This window comes from Lineus longissimus, chromosome 11 (genome assembly GCF_910592395.1).
Source record: "Lineus longissimus chromosome 11, tnLinLong1.2, whole genome shotgun sequence".
Taxonomy (NCBI): domain Eukaryota; kingdom Metazoa; phylum Nemertea; class Pilidiophora; order Heteronemertea; family Lineidae; genus Lineus; species Lineus longissimus.
The window spans coordinates 14,936,835-14,952,566 of record NC_088318.1 but is presented as its reverse complement, the minus strand read 5'-3'; the positions used below and the strand labels follow the sequence as shown (position 1 = coordinate 14,952,566).

The 15,732-nt window shown below is 40.6% G+C and overlaps 2 protein-coding genes across 6 annotated transcripts; one reads left to right on the top strand and one right to left on the bottom strand.

The window, feature by feature from the left end:
• The first annotated feature begins 246 nt into the window (after positions 1–246).
• Positions 247–14,477, top strand: LOC135495535 (enhancer of mRNA-decapping protein 4-like). 5 transcript variants are annotated; one of them, XM_064784293.1, is made up of 28 exons: positions 247–333; positions 944–1,001; positions 1,143–1,247; positions 1,535–1,646; positions 1,955–2,060; positions 2,292–2,478; positions 2,680–2,839; positions 3,084–3,188; positions 3,517–3,626; positions 3,881–3,976; positions 4,120–4,215; positions 4,470–4,578; positions 4,875–5,131; positions 5,303–5,403; positions 5,735–5,849; positions 6,128–6,792; positions 7,134–7,341; positions 7,717–7,824; positions 8,148–8,279; positions 8,567–8,665; positions 8,940–9,181; positions 9,360–9,503; positions 9,701–9,816; positions 9,928–10,093; positions 10,273–10,459; positions 12,290–12,506; positions 12,778–12,941; positions 13,206–14,477. In XM_064784293.1, exons 2-28 carry the CDS (start codon positions 973–975, stop codon positions 13,384–13,386), a joined length of 4,317 nt encoding a protein of 1,438 aa, XP_064640363.1. In that variant the 5' UTR covers positions 247–333; positions 944–972; the 3' UTR covers positions 13,387–14,477. The 5 variants fall into 5 exon arrangements, with proteins under 5 accessions (XP_064640363.1, XP_064640360.1, XP_064640361.1 ...); XM_064784290.1 differs by lacking the exon at positions 247–333 and adding an exon at positions 374–496 and having other exon boundaries at positions 3,899–3,976; XM_064784291.1 differs by lacking the exon at positions 247–333 and adding an exon at positions 374–496 and having other exon boundaries at positions 6,128–6,705.
• Positions 10,453–11,857, bottom strand: LOC135495536 (uncharacterized). The gene is made up of 2 exons (XM_064784294.1): positions 11,741–11,857; positions 10,453–11,443 (listed from the first exon to the last, which is right to left on the bottom strand). The coding sequence occupies exon 2, from the start codon at positions 11,394–11,396 to the stop codon at positions 10,566–10,568; it is 831 nt and encodes a 276-aa protein (XP_064640364.1). The 5' UTR covers positions 11,397–11,443; positions 11,741–11,857; the 3' UTR covers positions 10,453–10,565.
• Positions 14,478–15,732: the final 1,255 nt, after the last annotated feature.

Here is a 15,732-nt window from a genome sequence, read left to right as displayed (position 1 = left end):
CGTTTTATTGAAAAAAATTAACACAAAATTTTACAAATCTACCGCTATTGCAATGACGTCACGGCGCCCCACGAAATCATTCATCAATGCGAACATTAGTGATATTTTATCACGCCAGGCGCCGCTTATTTTTTCTAATCGAATGGAAAAGGGGTTGGAATTGTCAACCATCCGCGCCATCTAACTTGCCGGTTATCCCGATGATTCACGAAGAATAACCTTACTTGCAAAGCAATACAAATGTACGCAAAATTAAACTGTACATTGCATTGTAAACCGATGGATAACGAAACCGCTCAATTTTGAGACTTTCAAACGACTCTTGTTTGCTAAGTACGCTGATAATAAAAGTCTTAGAAGTCAGATTGAATAGTCTATTCCCTAAATACCCCGATGGATTCTTCTTCAAGTTCATTATCATCAACGGAACATGCGGAAGCATCCCAACTTCTGAAAAATATTCTAAATGTTGGGAAGTCTGCATCATCTACACGAGGTCTCTGTACATTTTATGCACTGTGATTTGTTGTGAAATATTTTATGTTTATCTCTTCATTTCTTCTCGACTGATTATTTTATAAACCTGTAAGTCATTACTGTACCTACCAGACATGTGGCAGTGTGCAAAAATAATGAACGATTTCGAAGAAGTTTTGCCAGCCCAGGCCCCCACCGGCACCGTACCGTCCATTGCCCGGCATTGGCAGTGCCAGTGGCACCAACTCGGCGGCCAACCGAGGTCATTTTCTGCATTTTACTTTTTAGACTAAGAAATGTGGTTTAGCAAATCCTGTCTCAGTGACCTAGTGTTCTCCAACTATTCACAGTTTCAATTTTTGTAAGGGACAATATTCATTGAGGGTACCGGTACGTTAATCATTGGCAAAACCCTCTGTCAATATTCTATTGTGATTTAAAATTATTTACATGTATGTATTTGCAGATCAAGGATTACCTGGGTATCCAGTCAAGATGAATGGCACACCTGCTGCGTCGGCGAGGTTTGTGTTCTCCGTTGTCTGTTTTCGCAGAAATTTAAATTGTTTCTTTGATGAAGTCATGCGAGTTTTGCCTAAAGCCTGCAGTATCTATTTGATGATTGCTTTTCTTTAAATCATAAAATAATGACATTTTCTTTTCAGCTATGACAGCAACAGCCCCCTGAACAACAGCACAACTTCCCGGCCGCACAATATTGAAGATTTCATCAAAAGTCTCAATGCGTCTTCTTCCACTAAACAACAAATGTGAGTACAATGATGAAATAATGCACAATCGATTCTAAGAAAATTTGTCTCAGAAAGGGGCACTGTCTAGAATAAAGGTTAGAATTTATGACCTTTCTGCCCATCCAATCTAGCTATTGGCAAGCACAGTTTGAAAATTTTTGACAATGCCGTCTTGCTGAAAACATTGTACATGCTTGTTCACCCTTTCGCATGCAGTTGCCTCTGTCATGGTGTCACTTAGTGAGCCTGGATGTCACTCACAGTGGGACAGGATTGAAATAATGCATCTTATTTTCGTGTTCCAGTCTGCTACAGGGCTCTGACAGTGCCAGTAGTTTTGGTGTGTATGGACAAGAAGTGGAAATTATTTCCAGCACAGCCAGTGGTTCTACACAGCCTTCAGCTGGTAGTAATAAGGTTGGTAAATACATGTTGTCTTCAGTCGTGCTGGTTGATGTTTGAAGATTTGATACCGTACTGGAGGTATTGGTTGTCTCACCAGACACCACAAAGGTGGAGCTAGAATGTAGACCTAAACCAAAGTGGCTGTCGCAATACACACTGTACGGCGGGTTCATTGTAATCAAGGTGTTCTGGAATTACCTGTTGCACTGGAAATTTTCATATTGAGGGTTGATTTTGAAAGGAAACCGTATCAGGCATGTTGTTTGAGGAAAAATTGTCTCCTCTTTCTGATACTTTATTGTCGTTTTGATTATCTCCAGGTGAAGATCATCCCAGCTGTCAACTATGAGTGGGAGAATAGGTATTACTTGGGCAACCTCGTTGCCTCCCATAAAAGTGGATTATATATAGCTTATGTATTAAAAGGTAAATTTCATAATTTGTTATAAAAGCACATTTTTGGTTGGTCTTCACAACTAATAGTTAGTGGTCCACTACAATACAAAACATTTTGTGGGTGAAAACGACCTGGGCTAGAAATCTAGTGTGTCTAATTATGCTTATTTTTGCAACTTTTTATGCGAGGTCCCTATCTTCCACTATGACTTTTAAAACCATGTCATTTTCCTCACATACTTATAAATCATTCCATTTCAGGTAAATCTGGTGGCGTGGTACGAATAACGAATCGCAAGACTGCACAAAGATCTCTCCTGAAAGGTTTTGCTGGCCTGGTCAGTGATATCGCATTTGCATATCTACCAGAGGTCATACTGGCTGTGGTGGATGGTATAGGCAATTTGCACGTTTATTCTATAGATGAATCCAAGAATGCAGCAATACAGTATCCTTTGATAGCAGGCATAGTGCTTTTGTGAATTGACATCATTCTTCCATTCAAATCTAGCTGTCATGACATTAAGGTTTTGGTTAACATACCGTTTCCATGTAACTTCACATGTAAGTTAACAGTGACAAAGGGTCTGGTATCTAGTACTGCTATGGTATCTACACAGAAAGATTATGAAACCTTAACCTATCACAGAGTAAATGTTATTGTGCAAGTGAATCGAGCGCCAGGCGCGGCACCAGCTGTTGATCATCGTGTGATCTGGTGCCCTTACATCCCGGAGGAAGAAGATGAGGCTGAGGATGACCCACCGGATGATGTTGGAAAGCTGCTGGTCTTGACTCACGATAATTGTGTAAGTAGACTCTTGGCAGTTGGGTGGGAAAGGTAACTCTCCCTTGCCAGTCACAGAAAATACATGGGTATAGTGTCGGACTAGGATTTGGAATTTTTTGGAAGGTGTGTTTTTTTGCTACTAGCAATCTAGCATGGTTAGAGTTTGTGTAGAACTTGGACACCTACTTGTGCAAATCAAGGTTCATTGCTGCTTTTAGTTGTATTTTAAAATAGCTTTACCAAGTGTCCTTGTTCTGTTTCAGGCTGAAATGTTCAACATTGATATGATACTGAAGGAGCATGCTGAGGTGACTTTGAGTACGACTGATATTCGTGTTGGGTACCTTGCGGTAGAAAACCATGAAAAGGTAGGATTCTCACTTTCAAATAACATTTATACTGTTCAGTTGTACTGGTCAGTCATGGGGACTGACAGTTACTAGCTGGACTCTCTTAGTCCTTGGTTCAAAATCCCATTGTGTTTTAAGTGTCACAAAAAGGGTATAAATTATGCTTCCCATGTCCACTGCAAGTCAGTTGATAGCCATTGGTCTCAGTGCTGACATAAATTATGGATAACATGTTATTTCTCTCAGCGTATTTTAGGCTATTTTCTGACAAATTGTTCTCCAAGATAACTGCATATAAAATTTTGTCAGGGGGCAATTTTCAGATCAATTTATCTGTCTTTTTCAGGCAATCGTTGATGCTGCATTCTCGCCAGATGGAACAGCTCTAGCTACTGCTAGTTTAGATGGTGAAGTCCGTGTATTCCAAGTCTACATGCATGACAATACACAGCCCAGGTAAGGATGTGAAACTCTCCTCTGAGTTTGGGGAAGGTTTTATCAAATGATAAAATAAAAAATCCATCTGAAAAAGTTTTAGAATTTGTGAATCATACATGTAGAAATTGCGAAATATATGGCCACCGAAAAGAAAATCTAAATGAAATGTGAGGGTTGATAAAAATGTTGCACTATTATGAAATTGTTAATTAAACTTGCATGCCTCTTTGTGTCAGTAGCAGTGTGTTGTAAACACCGCTGCCCTCATGCAGTTCTCCTGATGATTGCAGGTGCCTACACAATTGGAAGCCTCATGGCGGGAAGCCGCTCTCCTTCCTCAAGTTCTTGGATGATCACAAGGAGCCGAAGTAAGTATTTTCGGTAATGTCCCATTGATTGCTTTGATGGTGTAGTACTCCAGGAGGCCTTAAAATCTTCCATTGGCTACATGTATAACTTCCTTCTCATAGTTAGTACTTTATTAACCATTCATCTCTTGGCTTCATTCTAGGTCTCAATTTTGGAAATTTGCCCTAACTGGTGCTGATCAAAATCGTGAATTGAAAATATGGAGTTGTGAATCTTGGAGCTGCTTACAAACACTAAGGTAATTCATCTTTTTAAAGATCCTTTCCCACTGCATAACCTCAGATTGACAAAAACTTCACTTTTGTTGCAAAACCATCGTCACAGCTGAAAAATTGTGTTCACCTGAAAAGGCCTCAGGTGGATTTAGTGGCTCTTGAGTTCGAAGTTCAGGATTCCTGCCTTAGGTTTTACTGGGCTATTCAAAACTCCCATTTTTATACATGTAAGCGTTTTGGGACAGATTTCCTTTAATGATCAAGTTGTTCATTTCAGATTCTTTCCTCCGCCACACACACTGAACAATGAAGAAGTTGAGCCGTGTCTTAAAGCATCTGTCGATTTAACATCAAAATATGTGGTCTTATCTGATATCAAACGAAGGGTAAGTCTTCAAAGTATTGCAGCTTCTACCAGAAATATGATGATATGAAATTTTTTAAAAGAAGGTTTTTATCGATTAGTTAACAAACTGATGTTTAATCAAGATGATCCCTCATGTAAAAAAAACAAAACTGATACACCCCTGAAAAAACCAGGTGGAGGGTGGCCTCTCTATTACTTGTATGCGGGAATGGTCAGGCAGAAAATCGAACCCATGACCTATTTATACTACATGTATTGCTGAATACAGGTGCTTGTGATACAAACTGTAGTCGTATTTCGGTGGTCTTTTTTCAGGTACTGTATGTTTTGTTCATCCACCAAGACTGGGAAGTGGGCCGTGCCCATGTCAGTTCTATATCAGAGTTCCTGCTAGCACAACCATGCCTCAGTTTCTCGATCTTAGAGGCAGGGATTAAGAAATTCAAGAAAACTATTGAAGGAGGTCATATGAGTGAATTCTCACCAGCTCACAGTGAGGAAGATGAAGATGATGTCAAGGAAGACGAGTTAGTTGTAGGAGTCATGGTCAAGATGTATGCTGTGCACACAAAGTGAGTATGCACTTCTCAAACTATGTAAACAAAAGTAAGGGAGTAAATCAGGTTTAGTACTTGTCCTTAGAAACCTTGAACATTCTTTAGATTATAATCATAGGGATCGAGTTACACTAGATATAGGAGAAATGAAATATTTTATGGTTTGTGACTATGGTTTTCTTCTAGGGCACTCCAAGAATTGATGATCCAGTTCCAGCCAGAATCGTCAATCCCTTCACACGCTCTGTCCACATCATTTGTCAGTTCAGTCTCCCAGGATGAAGCAGGTAAAGCTTAATATATGTAACATATGACCCTAGTCAGTGAAATCGAGTTCAACTGACTACAATCTCCATGCATGGGGAGTTAAGTGAGAAACACAAGTACATGTACCTCAACCTGCCAACCTGCTCGGGAGAGGCAGTGAGGTGAAAGTAAATAGATAGTTGTTTCTACTAATTTTGATGTTCATCTATGATAAGGCTTAAACATCACTTAATATCCCTTTAAAAATACTATTTTTGGTGACATTTTGGTTGACTTTTAGGGGGTATTTTAGGGTTGGCAGCTGCTTGTTTGCAGCAGAATGTTCATATGATCTTACTTGGGTCTTTGCAGGCTTCAGAGACGCCCTGACAGATGTAAGCATGGACACAGTGTCTGACGCAGACCGATCCCATGAATCGAGCAAACCGTATCTACTTACTCCCGATGCCTTCACCACAAGTCCAAGGTTAGTTGAGTCTGATCGAGAATCTTGGGGAGAACCAGATCTCTCTGTTAGTTGTACGAGTGCGACTTCTGGGATTAAATTTCCTGGCTCTTCGCATCGCCCCTCAAAAGCGAGTCAATGTTCCTTGTGATTGTATATGATGGGGTCAGCAAGAGATTTTTATGAAACAACTGTGGTGTCATATCCACAAAAGGTCTAGTTTGATTGGATCATTTCACGAGTTTGTACAGGGCACTTCCTTAGAGTTAGAGATCACTTTCAGTCTACTTCAATTTCAGGAAATATGCCGACCAAGCAGCGCTTGATAGTTTCCGAAGTAGTCTCACATCAAGTACAAGTAGTTTCACACAAGTCACAGCCATGGCAGATGGCTCTAGCAGTTTCATGGACCCTACGCTCCAGTCTCCTGGAAGCTCGATCACCTTGACACCAACATCAGTCACGCACGACCCCCGTGAGGTGTTGCAGACCTCCACGCCAACACAGACATCTCTCGTTCAAGATGTGCCTCTCCCACCGTCAACACCAGGTGAAGATGAACTGAACTCCAGTCGAAGTTCCAGCATATTCAATACTCCGATCATGGCCGGGGTATCATCTCCACGTAGTGCCCAGTCCCCGCTTGGCTCCAGCTCCTTAATCGACTTGCAACCCTCGCCGATGTCTAAACCATCTGATTTCATGTCGCCGAGAAGCACAGGAAGCAGTGAGACCAGTCTAAAAGCGAGCTCGACTGTAAAAACGATTGATCTACTTGCCTCGACTGGTGCCGTCAATGGTCCGTTGGCAACGTCTGAGACCGTAGATGATATGTTCAGCAAGGATGATGCCTCTTCTCGCGGCTCACAGACCCCACGTAAGAAACTGCAGAGCATGGGCAGCTCTAGTTCGACTAGTATGGAAGTCAGTGACATCCTTAGCCTCTCACGGAGGACAGATGAAGGTACGCAGAAGCCAGTTTTATCCCTGTGCTTTCATCTGTCTTCTTGTTGCAGTGGAACCACCTTTTATGGACATGCTTTCCATTAAGGAGGTCAATTCTAGTCCCATATTGGTCCTCTCCATTCTGTTCCAGGCATGTTTGTTGTAGTACCAAAAACAGTTGTTTCGAAGCTTGTCTGTAGTGCACCTTGTCAGCTCCAACTGAAGTACTCTCTTAGAGTGGGACTTGCTTGCACAATGAACATTCCATTTGTGGAGAGTACTCTTAATAACAAAAAATGGCTATAAAACAGCTTGGTGCAAGTTACATTTAAGTAACATTTGGAAATTTCTTTATACTAGGTTCAGGTGGTTCAGGTGAGGAGACTGCCCCTGTTGTGACCAATGATCTGATCGGTGACATCTCTCCTGCATATATCTCGGCAGAATCCAAGGATTACAGTGGGGACGATGAAAAGGGGAAGAAAGCTTACGATGCCACAATCTGGCCAAAGGCTCCAGATGTCTCAAATGAGGCCAAGAGATTGGCAGTGGAAGCGCTGACGAAAAGGTGAGTATGAAATTATGTATATTGCTAGATATACATGTATTACTATTTAGTGCACCTGGTGGTATTTGCTCAATTGCTCGTAATGTTAGTGTTTTCGCACACATGAACAGGAAGACCGACATTCCCAAGTAGATGCTGCTTGTTGCTACATGCAGAATACAAAGGCACGCTGCTCTTGAAAACATGATGCTTTGAAAACATCATGATGGAGTATGTCATCAAGAGCGGAGTCTTAAGTGGACAGAACCTGGCTTGCAACATGAAATCATCTGAAACAACCAGGTTTATTTTGAGGCTGGGATTTCAAGAATTATGTCTGATGTTGAGTGCAATCGTATTATGGGAGATTGAAGTTATCACTTTCATTTTCTTTAGTGGTGTTGCTGGGTATGATGTGGTTACGGATGCTGTCCCTTGGTCTCCCGATGATGACCAGGCCAAACCAGACGGTGAAGGGCCTCTGGAAGAGGCCCTGGCTTGCAGGTACGGAGGGAGACCTGGTCAGATGGAAGCTACACTACATGTAATTGACACTCTAAGAGAGGAATTGATAAGGCTATGCTTAATAAAATGTGTATTTCGGGTGCCTAACAAACGCATCAATTATCAGCAAAGTGTATTTCTAATGCAGAATACAAATCATTCGAAGGCCCATGTATGCAATTTTTATCAAGAATTTTGAACATTTGAAGTGTCAAAGACATTCGCTCCAGAATTGTTTTTACAATAGGCTCTTAAAGTTTCCTCAGCTACCGTTATTTGTGAGTGTGACACTCCAGAGTTGAATGAGTTACGTGTTATTGCAGTGGTGCTGCTCCAGAAGACCTGAGTGACGATGGTGAGGACCAGGATGATGGCGATGACGTGCAGGTCGAGGAGGAGGAGGACCTGAAAGAGGGAGAAGGCGAGCACACGCCCGCTCCTGGCAGCGAATACAGGTGAGCTGATCATTCTGTGTCCAAATTGTATATGCAGGCTTGAACAGTGTTCTTACAGTAGAATTGTTGATTGCACTTGGTTCTAAGATAACTTTCACCAACAATTTCTTTGTTGTTTGACTACTTTCTCAAGAACAGTTTCTCAATCGGTCACTGATCAGTTCCTAATGCGCTGATTATCACTGATGAATTCCATACTACACTACATGTATATGCAAAGGCACTGATCAATTTCTAAAGCACTGGTCAATTTCTGTGACACTGATCAAATGCTGCTTTCTTTTCAGCGAACGAGAGGAGACTGCTTCTCTTTCCTCCTCCATGGAGAGTGCAAGAAAACGACTCCATCAAACTCCGGTCACCGTGCACTCGACCATTGGAAGTGGGTAAGAACCATTTCCAAATAACCTGACCTTAATGATGACTGTCCCGCCTCTTGGCAACAGATGACAATATCAAACCTGAATGATTTAGAGGACCTTATGGGCACCCACAAACAAGGCTTAGTTATTTGACCGCCAAATCAAGAAGTAACGCCAGTTTCTATCTCTTGTGTAAAGTAATACTACTGCAAATGTCTTCCTTGAGAGCTTCTCGAAATATGTAAAACTCACCAGAATTGTTTTGTTTCCTGCTAATGTAATGTTCTCGTTCATTTAGGGATGGTCCACAAGTCATTGGTGTTGATCCTACCGCCCTGAATCAGGTTCAAATCTCCATCGGCGAGGTGATGTCCATGCTACAAATTCAACAGACGCAGATTGAAGCCCTGCAGCAGGAGATTGGACGACAGCAGTCAGGTCGAGATGTGCTGAGCGGTGTAAAGAATGAGATGGGAAACCTCCAGGGATCCATATCTGGTCATCTAAACCAGAGACTAGATGATCATACTCAACAACAGCGTATCCTTTTTTAGTACAAGTGCTGTTTCCAGTGAGCTGTTTACTTGCATATCATGCAGAAATGACACGCAGTACAGTAGTACTTCATTGAAAAAATGCAATACATTAAGGTTACTGACGATGTTAATCCAACATTTCCATACATGTACACTGTACTTGTTTCCTTGACTTCTCTCAGAAAATATTCTACGTGATGCCATTAGCGAACGCCAACAGTCCGACCGTCAAAAGAATGAACGTCTTTCACAGCAAGTTACGAATGCGGTGACTGGCAAAATTGATAAGGCCATTAAAGCAGAGATGAAAAATACTGTGGTTCCAAGTAAGTTCAGTATGTAAATAGGTATGGAGTTACATTGACACAGTGTCGTGTGTAGTAACGATGATAATTGTAGGGATTTGATAGTCATGTTCAATTAGTGAACTTTCTCTTGAATTCAGCTGGTTGGTTCATTTACAATGTAGTTCAACTTCAAGACTGTACATTTAGCATTCTAATGACTGAACTGCATATTTCAGTTGTCCAGAAAACATTGGATCCGATCAAAGACCAGCTGCATAATGAAATGGCTCAGAAACTCACTGCCGCTGATGCCCTTATGAAGGACAACATCAGCAAACTTGTAAGATCAAAGGTAGGTGTTGTATTCAGAATCAATCATCAATTTTAAAGTTACCAACTTAAAATTCCTCTTTTTAGTGGTGATATTGTAAAGGAAACCCCAACAAAATCCATTTTCTTTCAGCAAACGATTGACTCGATAGGACAAGCCGCTGCCTCTGCCATTCAGGGTCCGCTCAACGCCACCTACAGGGAGTCGTTCCAGAATACTGTGATACCAGGCTTTGAGAGGGCCACGCAAAACCTCTTCCGACAACTCAATGACACCTTTCAAAAAGGAACAAAGGATTGTAAGTGTATACATGTAGTGTGTCGTCTCTCGATTCATTTTTTCTTGACCAGGCTCATCTTGTCTGTGTGGAATACATACATGTATATCTCATTCAATCGCTTAAATAGCTTTTAAAGAAAGGTTGAGAAGAACAGTTTGTGTGTTTGGTGATTAATGGATGTATTTCTTTAATTTCAGATATTCAACAGCTCGAAAGTCAACTGGAAAAAATACAACGAAAACAACAGAGTGCGCGGGATCCATTCATGAGCCAGTTGCAGACGTCACTGGATACGTTCCAAACAACAGCAGAGCAGCTCCAGGAATCGGTGATGGGTTGTGTGAAGAAGGAAATTGAGCGCCATGTCTATGGATCCGTCAACAGGTAGGATCTTTAAACTTATGTGTTGTAACCCTCCAGCACAAGTAGTCTATAAGTCGCACGCAAAGAAAATTGGTGAATAGGAGAATGTAGCAAAACTCCTCCTCCTTCAGTTGTCCTCATCTGATTTCCCAATGCACAACTCGTCATAGAAATAAACTTTATCCTTGTTTGATAACCGAAAAGGTTTAGACTCCCATTTTCTGTTGAAGAGTTTGTAGGTTTGCTGCATCATGGCTATGGAATTATCAACAGGTTCTTTCTCAACCTCGGTTAGAAATGTCTTCTGATTGCTTGCCCGAACACGCCAGACAGTTATTGCAAACTTCTCCTCGTCTTTTACTGCTTTTAGTGTGGAAAACTGCCGCAGACACTCAACGGTTATGTTTGCTGGGATGATATCATTCTTCGGGGAATCGAGACACAATTCGTTCGACAAATCTTTCATATATTTCTCAAAGTTGTTTGTCCCTTGTTTCGTCACATGTAATTTATCTAAATTCACAAGGTTACGTTTACGATATAGTATTGTATTATCCGGGATATAAACTTCTGCCATTTGCCTCGAGTCCCCAACTATGACTAACGTACCGATGGCATCCACTTTCCAATTCCAAGCAACGAGGGTTGCCAATCGGATCAGTTTATGCACCAATGATTTTGGTTCTGTCCCCTCTGCTTGGCGGATTACTTCCATCAACAGCAGGCTACGTTTCCGATGATCTAAAACAGCTAAGTCCACCTTCCCCGTCTTGAGGTGAGGGTGATTGTAGTCCATCTTGACAGTCCATTGGTCGTTTTCATTGAGAATCTTTGGTTGGAGTGCCATGAATAGTTCCCCTTTGAAGAAGTGTTCATCTTTCAGCAGGTATTTCCGTTCCACGTCTGCTGCGATACTGTTGAAGATGTTTTTACATGAAGCAATCACACTGTGCTCCATGATCACTGCCGCAATTGTAGTTTTTCTGCTAATTCACTATTCGGTCTCTGAAACCAAGAAGGAAACAGTTGGGGGCAAAATCAGAGAAGATAGTCCTAAAACATGTCAAATATTTTTTGAAATAAACAGTCTTTGAATATTGACCTATTGTCTTCAGTGTCTGGTGGATGAATGGGACAGTATACATGTGGTCTAACCCATACACAGTGTATATGTAGTGAGTCATGAAGGGAAAAGAAGACTCAGGGCCTTTTAAAATGCTAGTAGAAGTCCATGAACCACTAACCTGTAAACCACAAAGTTAAAGCACTGGAAATGTCAATGTATATACTTTCAATACTGACCTGTACTATGTCCTGGGACGTTTTAATCAGCAGTGAGAGCACAATGGATTGTTTATTCGCAATATTCCAGTTAGCTTTCTGTGGCTTAGTGAGTGGATCAGCTTGGCCGGGCCTTATCAAATATTTACTGTTGTTTGGCGATAAAGGCAGGGGGAGGAAACCATGACATCATTGGGAATGAAGACTGTTCTGTCACTAATTGTATAGTCTTTTAATGTCTCATTTTGATATAGTCACTCATGCTAATGTCAATGTGAATGGGCTATGCTGTGTTCAGGTCATGAAAGGCTTTCGATATCTTTGACCTGAATACCAAAAACCTATTGATTATCAAGTTTAGTGATTTATAGAGAGATTGCATGGTTTGAAAGTACCATTAGAACAGCTATACTACATGTTTGCAACAGTTCAATAGATGAGTTACGTGCGTAATTGTTGTAAAAATAATAGTTCATTTTACAGGAGACAGGTTTTCATTACCTCAGTTCTTAAACAACTGATATAGATGACTTTTTGAAACGGATATGTTGAACAATTTTCTCATTGCAGGATACAAGATCAGTTGTCCAACCAAGTGAGGGATATCGTTAAACATGAACTTGAAGCTGCCATGAAAGAACAACAAGAGTCGTTGAATCTAAGTCTGATGAGCGCTGTACGATCAAATGCTGTGACGCCTGTCCCCACGAGCCCTGACCCCCAACAATTACAGTCTCATATCTTACACTTGCTGCAGCAGGGCCAACTTAATGTCGCATTCCAGCAGGTATGTAAGAACTAGATGACCCATATACTGCATTCCTGTAGTCCTTGACAAGATGACCTATTGTAATCCTGTACTCCTTGGCAAGATGAGCTATAAACTGGACGAGTATTGCTACCTGGACTCAGTTTATACTGTTTGTTAGATAGTCTAAAGAAGGAACACCGTGTAGCCCACAAAGTAGGCCTCATCAGACAATTTGACTGGATTGGGAAAGAGTCAACAATTGAAACCATAGCACTCTGTTAAATAATTTGTTATTTTAATTTGTCAGGCATTGTCTGCATCTGACCTCAATCTGGTCATGTTTGTGTGCGACACAGTGAATCCCACCCAAGTGTTCGAACAGGAGCCATGTCCACTCCAGCAACCTGTTCTTCTCTCCCTTATCCAACAACTATCAGCTGATCTAGGAAATCACACCGAGCTAAAACACAAGTAAGTTGTTATTTTCTATTTACTGTAAACCACCAAAATTTCGTTTTATTTTTGCAATTTGCTAATATTTCTGAAAAACTATTTTTGTTGGCCTTGTCATAGGTTGAAGCAATAATGTAAGGTTAGATGTCAATTGTTATGCTCAAGGACACTGATAGGCAGTGGTGATCCTTCAAACCCTCAGTCTCTTGATAATAAGCCCAGTACTCTTATTACTATGCCATTGATCACACTGATGATATACTAAGTATTCCTATCTTGCAGGTATCTAGAGGAGGCCGTTATGAATCTTGACACAACAAATGCATTGACAAAAGAGCACATGCCAAATGTCCTGGGATCACTCATACATAAGCTGACCAACTTCATCACTGTTCACCCCTCGGACAAGATGACCAGACCCATGAAGATGCTTCTGATGGCATCGCAATCATTACTGAAATAAATGACTGTTTGAACTTTCGTTTGTTAAGTTCATGGGGACTTGCAAAATGTTTCCTTGAGCTGACAAAATTGGATGTTGCAGCTGTGCACATTATCCTTTGTTTATGAAGTTTGTTAAGACTTGCAAAATATTTCCTGAGGTGTTCCTAGAGCCGATAACATTGTTTGTGTTGCAGCTGCACATGTTGTCCTTCAATCAATGTACATCCTTTGTCGCATCATGTTATCAAATAAAACAGCGATTTACATCCGAAATGAGTTGGCTAAATGTCAGTGCATTGTAGTGAGATGGGAAAACAGTTCATGGTATCGATCATGTGAATTTATGTGAGTGCTAATTTTTGGACTCAAAATTACTTCTGATTTGGAAAGTAAGTACAATGTGTGTAATATGTTGTGTTCCTCGCACAGTTTGTTCCCATGACATTGTAGTACTTGTGAAGTACGAGAATATGCTATTTTAACATACCGGTACTAATCATAAATTATTGAATGAGAAAACAATTTTTCTAATAAATCGTGTCAAAGTAGATAAAATGAGCAGTCCTCTGAAAAATGTACTACGTGTATTCTACTTAACAAAATTGTCTCATATCTTAACTATGATATTATTGGATTAATAAGGAGATTTTTCTGGTAAACCGTAAAAAGACAACATTTATTTTTTCCCTGTCCAAATCAATATAGTGGCTTGAAGCTATTTTTATTCCAAATAAATCTGCTTTTTTTTTCTGACACCGATATGGCACATAATAACCCAATAATTGTACAACAGTTTAGGGCATTTTGAAGCACTTCTTTGTCATTTTGTAAGTCTTACTCTCATGAATCTTCCTAAAATATATATGTTCAAGAATTACTACAAATGAAACTTCTGGAAATTTCTTCATTCAAAAGGTCTTTTCTGGTCTTTCACAGTGCCAGTTACACCTTCAAAACATTGTTTTTAGTTTTTCCACCTTAGCTTTCTCTCAGAGTTGATAATTTTTGGTAAGTTGACTTATGAATGTGTCATTTAAAAAATGTTTCCTAAGTTTTCAGAAATGTACAGATACTTTTTATTGAAGATTAAAACCCTGAGATTTTACGACATTCATTTGTTTTCCTTAAATACATTCTCGAAGGAGCCAATACAGGATTAATTAGTTGCCATTGCGCTAATTGAAAAGTTGCAGACTTCTTATATAAAGGGCTATTCTCCAATCAAGAGGCATGAGAAATGACACTTGGAAGCTTGACTACGTAGCTAGTGCCTATGCAGGGCAAGCAAGTGACCCCATCCAAGGTCAAGGGATAGTAAGCATGAGATGGACTCCACTCTCTGGTCAAAGATGAAGTCACTGGTGGCATAAAAAATCACTGAACAGAAGAGCCTGTCAGTATAATACTCCTTCAAGAAAGATTCTTTTAGGCAGGAGCCAATGCAGAAGAAGAATGGACATCAAGTGAGGCCCGTGCAAATTGCAAGTTTAGAGGCCAAATGAAGGCAATCTTGAAAATAACTGACCCATCGCAGCATGTAGCAGGACTTTTTTATTTTATTTTATTTTTGTTCTTTTTCACAATGTATATGTGAATTGTGATGCAACAAAGGTTTTTGCTTTCATTACTAGAAAATTCCTGCTAAGTTCTTTCATTTTGAAGGTTAGTTTTAGCTCGCTACGGGTGATTGTTTTTTTCAGACAGCTGGTGACCTTTGAGAACACCCCTCATAGTCAGCAATGCAGTCAGTAAGGGTCTTTATGGCCAACTCAGCTCATACATGAAGGATTGGGGGTCTTTATCAAAGATTATGGAAGAGATTAAAAAAATAACATGAAAATCCTAAGCAAAAATGTGCATTTGTCATGACTGTCGAACACACTCTATGGAATTGCTGTGACGTGACTATGCAACGTCAATTACATTGGACCCACTCATGTCCAATGGACCCACCCACGTTTATGGGACCCACCCATTTCCATAGGACCCACCCAGCAATAGTTGTTGACAACAGTACATGTATCTCCACTGGTCTTTAGTATGCCTGGAAGACCAAAGCAATGACTTGTGTTGACTCAAAACTGGGCCAGTTGTACCTGCAAACTGGATACATGTGGACCAAACCAGGCATTGAAGACTTAATTTCAGGGTAGGTTGACTTCAAATTTCAATGAAGGCTGTTACTGTCTTTGCATCCAGCTCATTTGGGCAGATCAGAATGGGAAAATTGTGCCCAACTCACTTGGGCAGATCAGAAGAGGGAAATGATGAATGCCCTAACTTCACCCCCTAGAAGATACTCATGTGACCCATCGCAGCAAAACCAGTTATGTCGTTCTTAGTTTGGTAGGTTGAGACGGACTGT

Bases quoted from the DNA above. Each gene is read 5' to 3' on its own strand.
- LOC135495535 (XM_064784289.1), top strand. From the start codon at position 394: ATGGATTCTTCTTCAAGTTCATTATCATCAACGGAACATGCGGAAGCA. The intron at 1,248-1,534 runs GTGAGTACAATG...TTCGTGTTCCAG, and splicing joins TCTTCCACTAAACAACAAAT to TCTGCTACAGGGCTCTGACA. The intron at 9,182-9,359 runs GTATCCTTTTTT...GACTTCTCTCAG, and splicing joins TGATCATACTCAACAACAGC to AAAATATTCTACGTGATGCC.
- LOC135495536 (XM_064784294.1), bottom strand. From the start codon at position 11,396: ATGGAGCACAGTGTGATTGCTTCATGTAAAAACATCTTCAACAGTATC.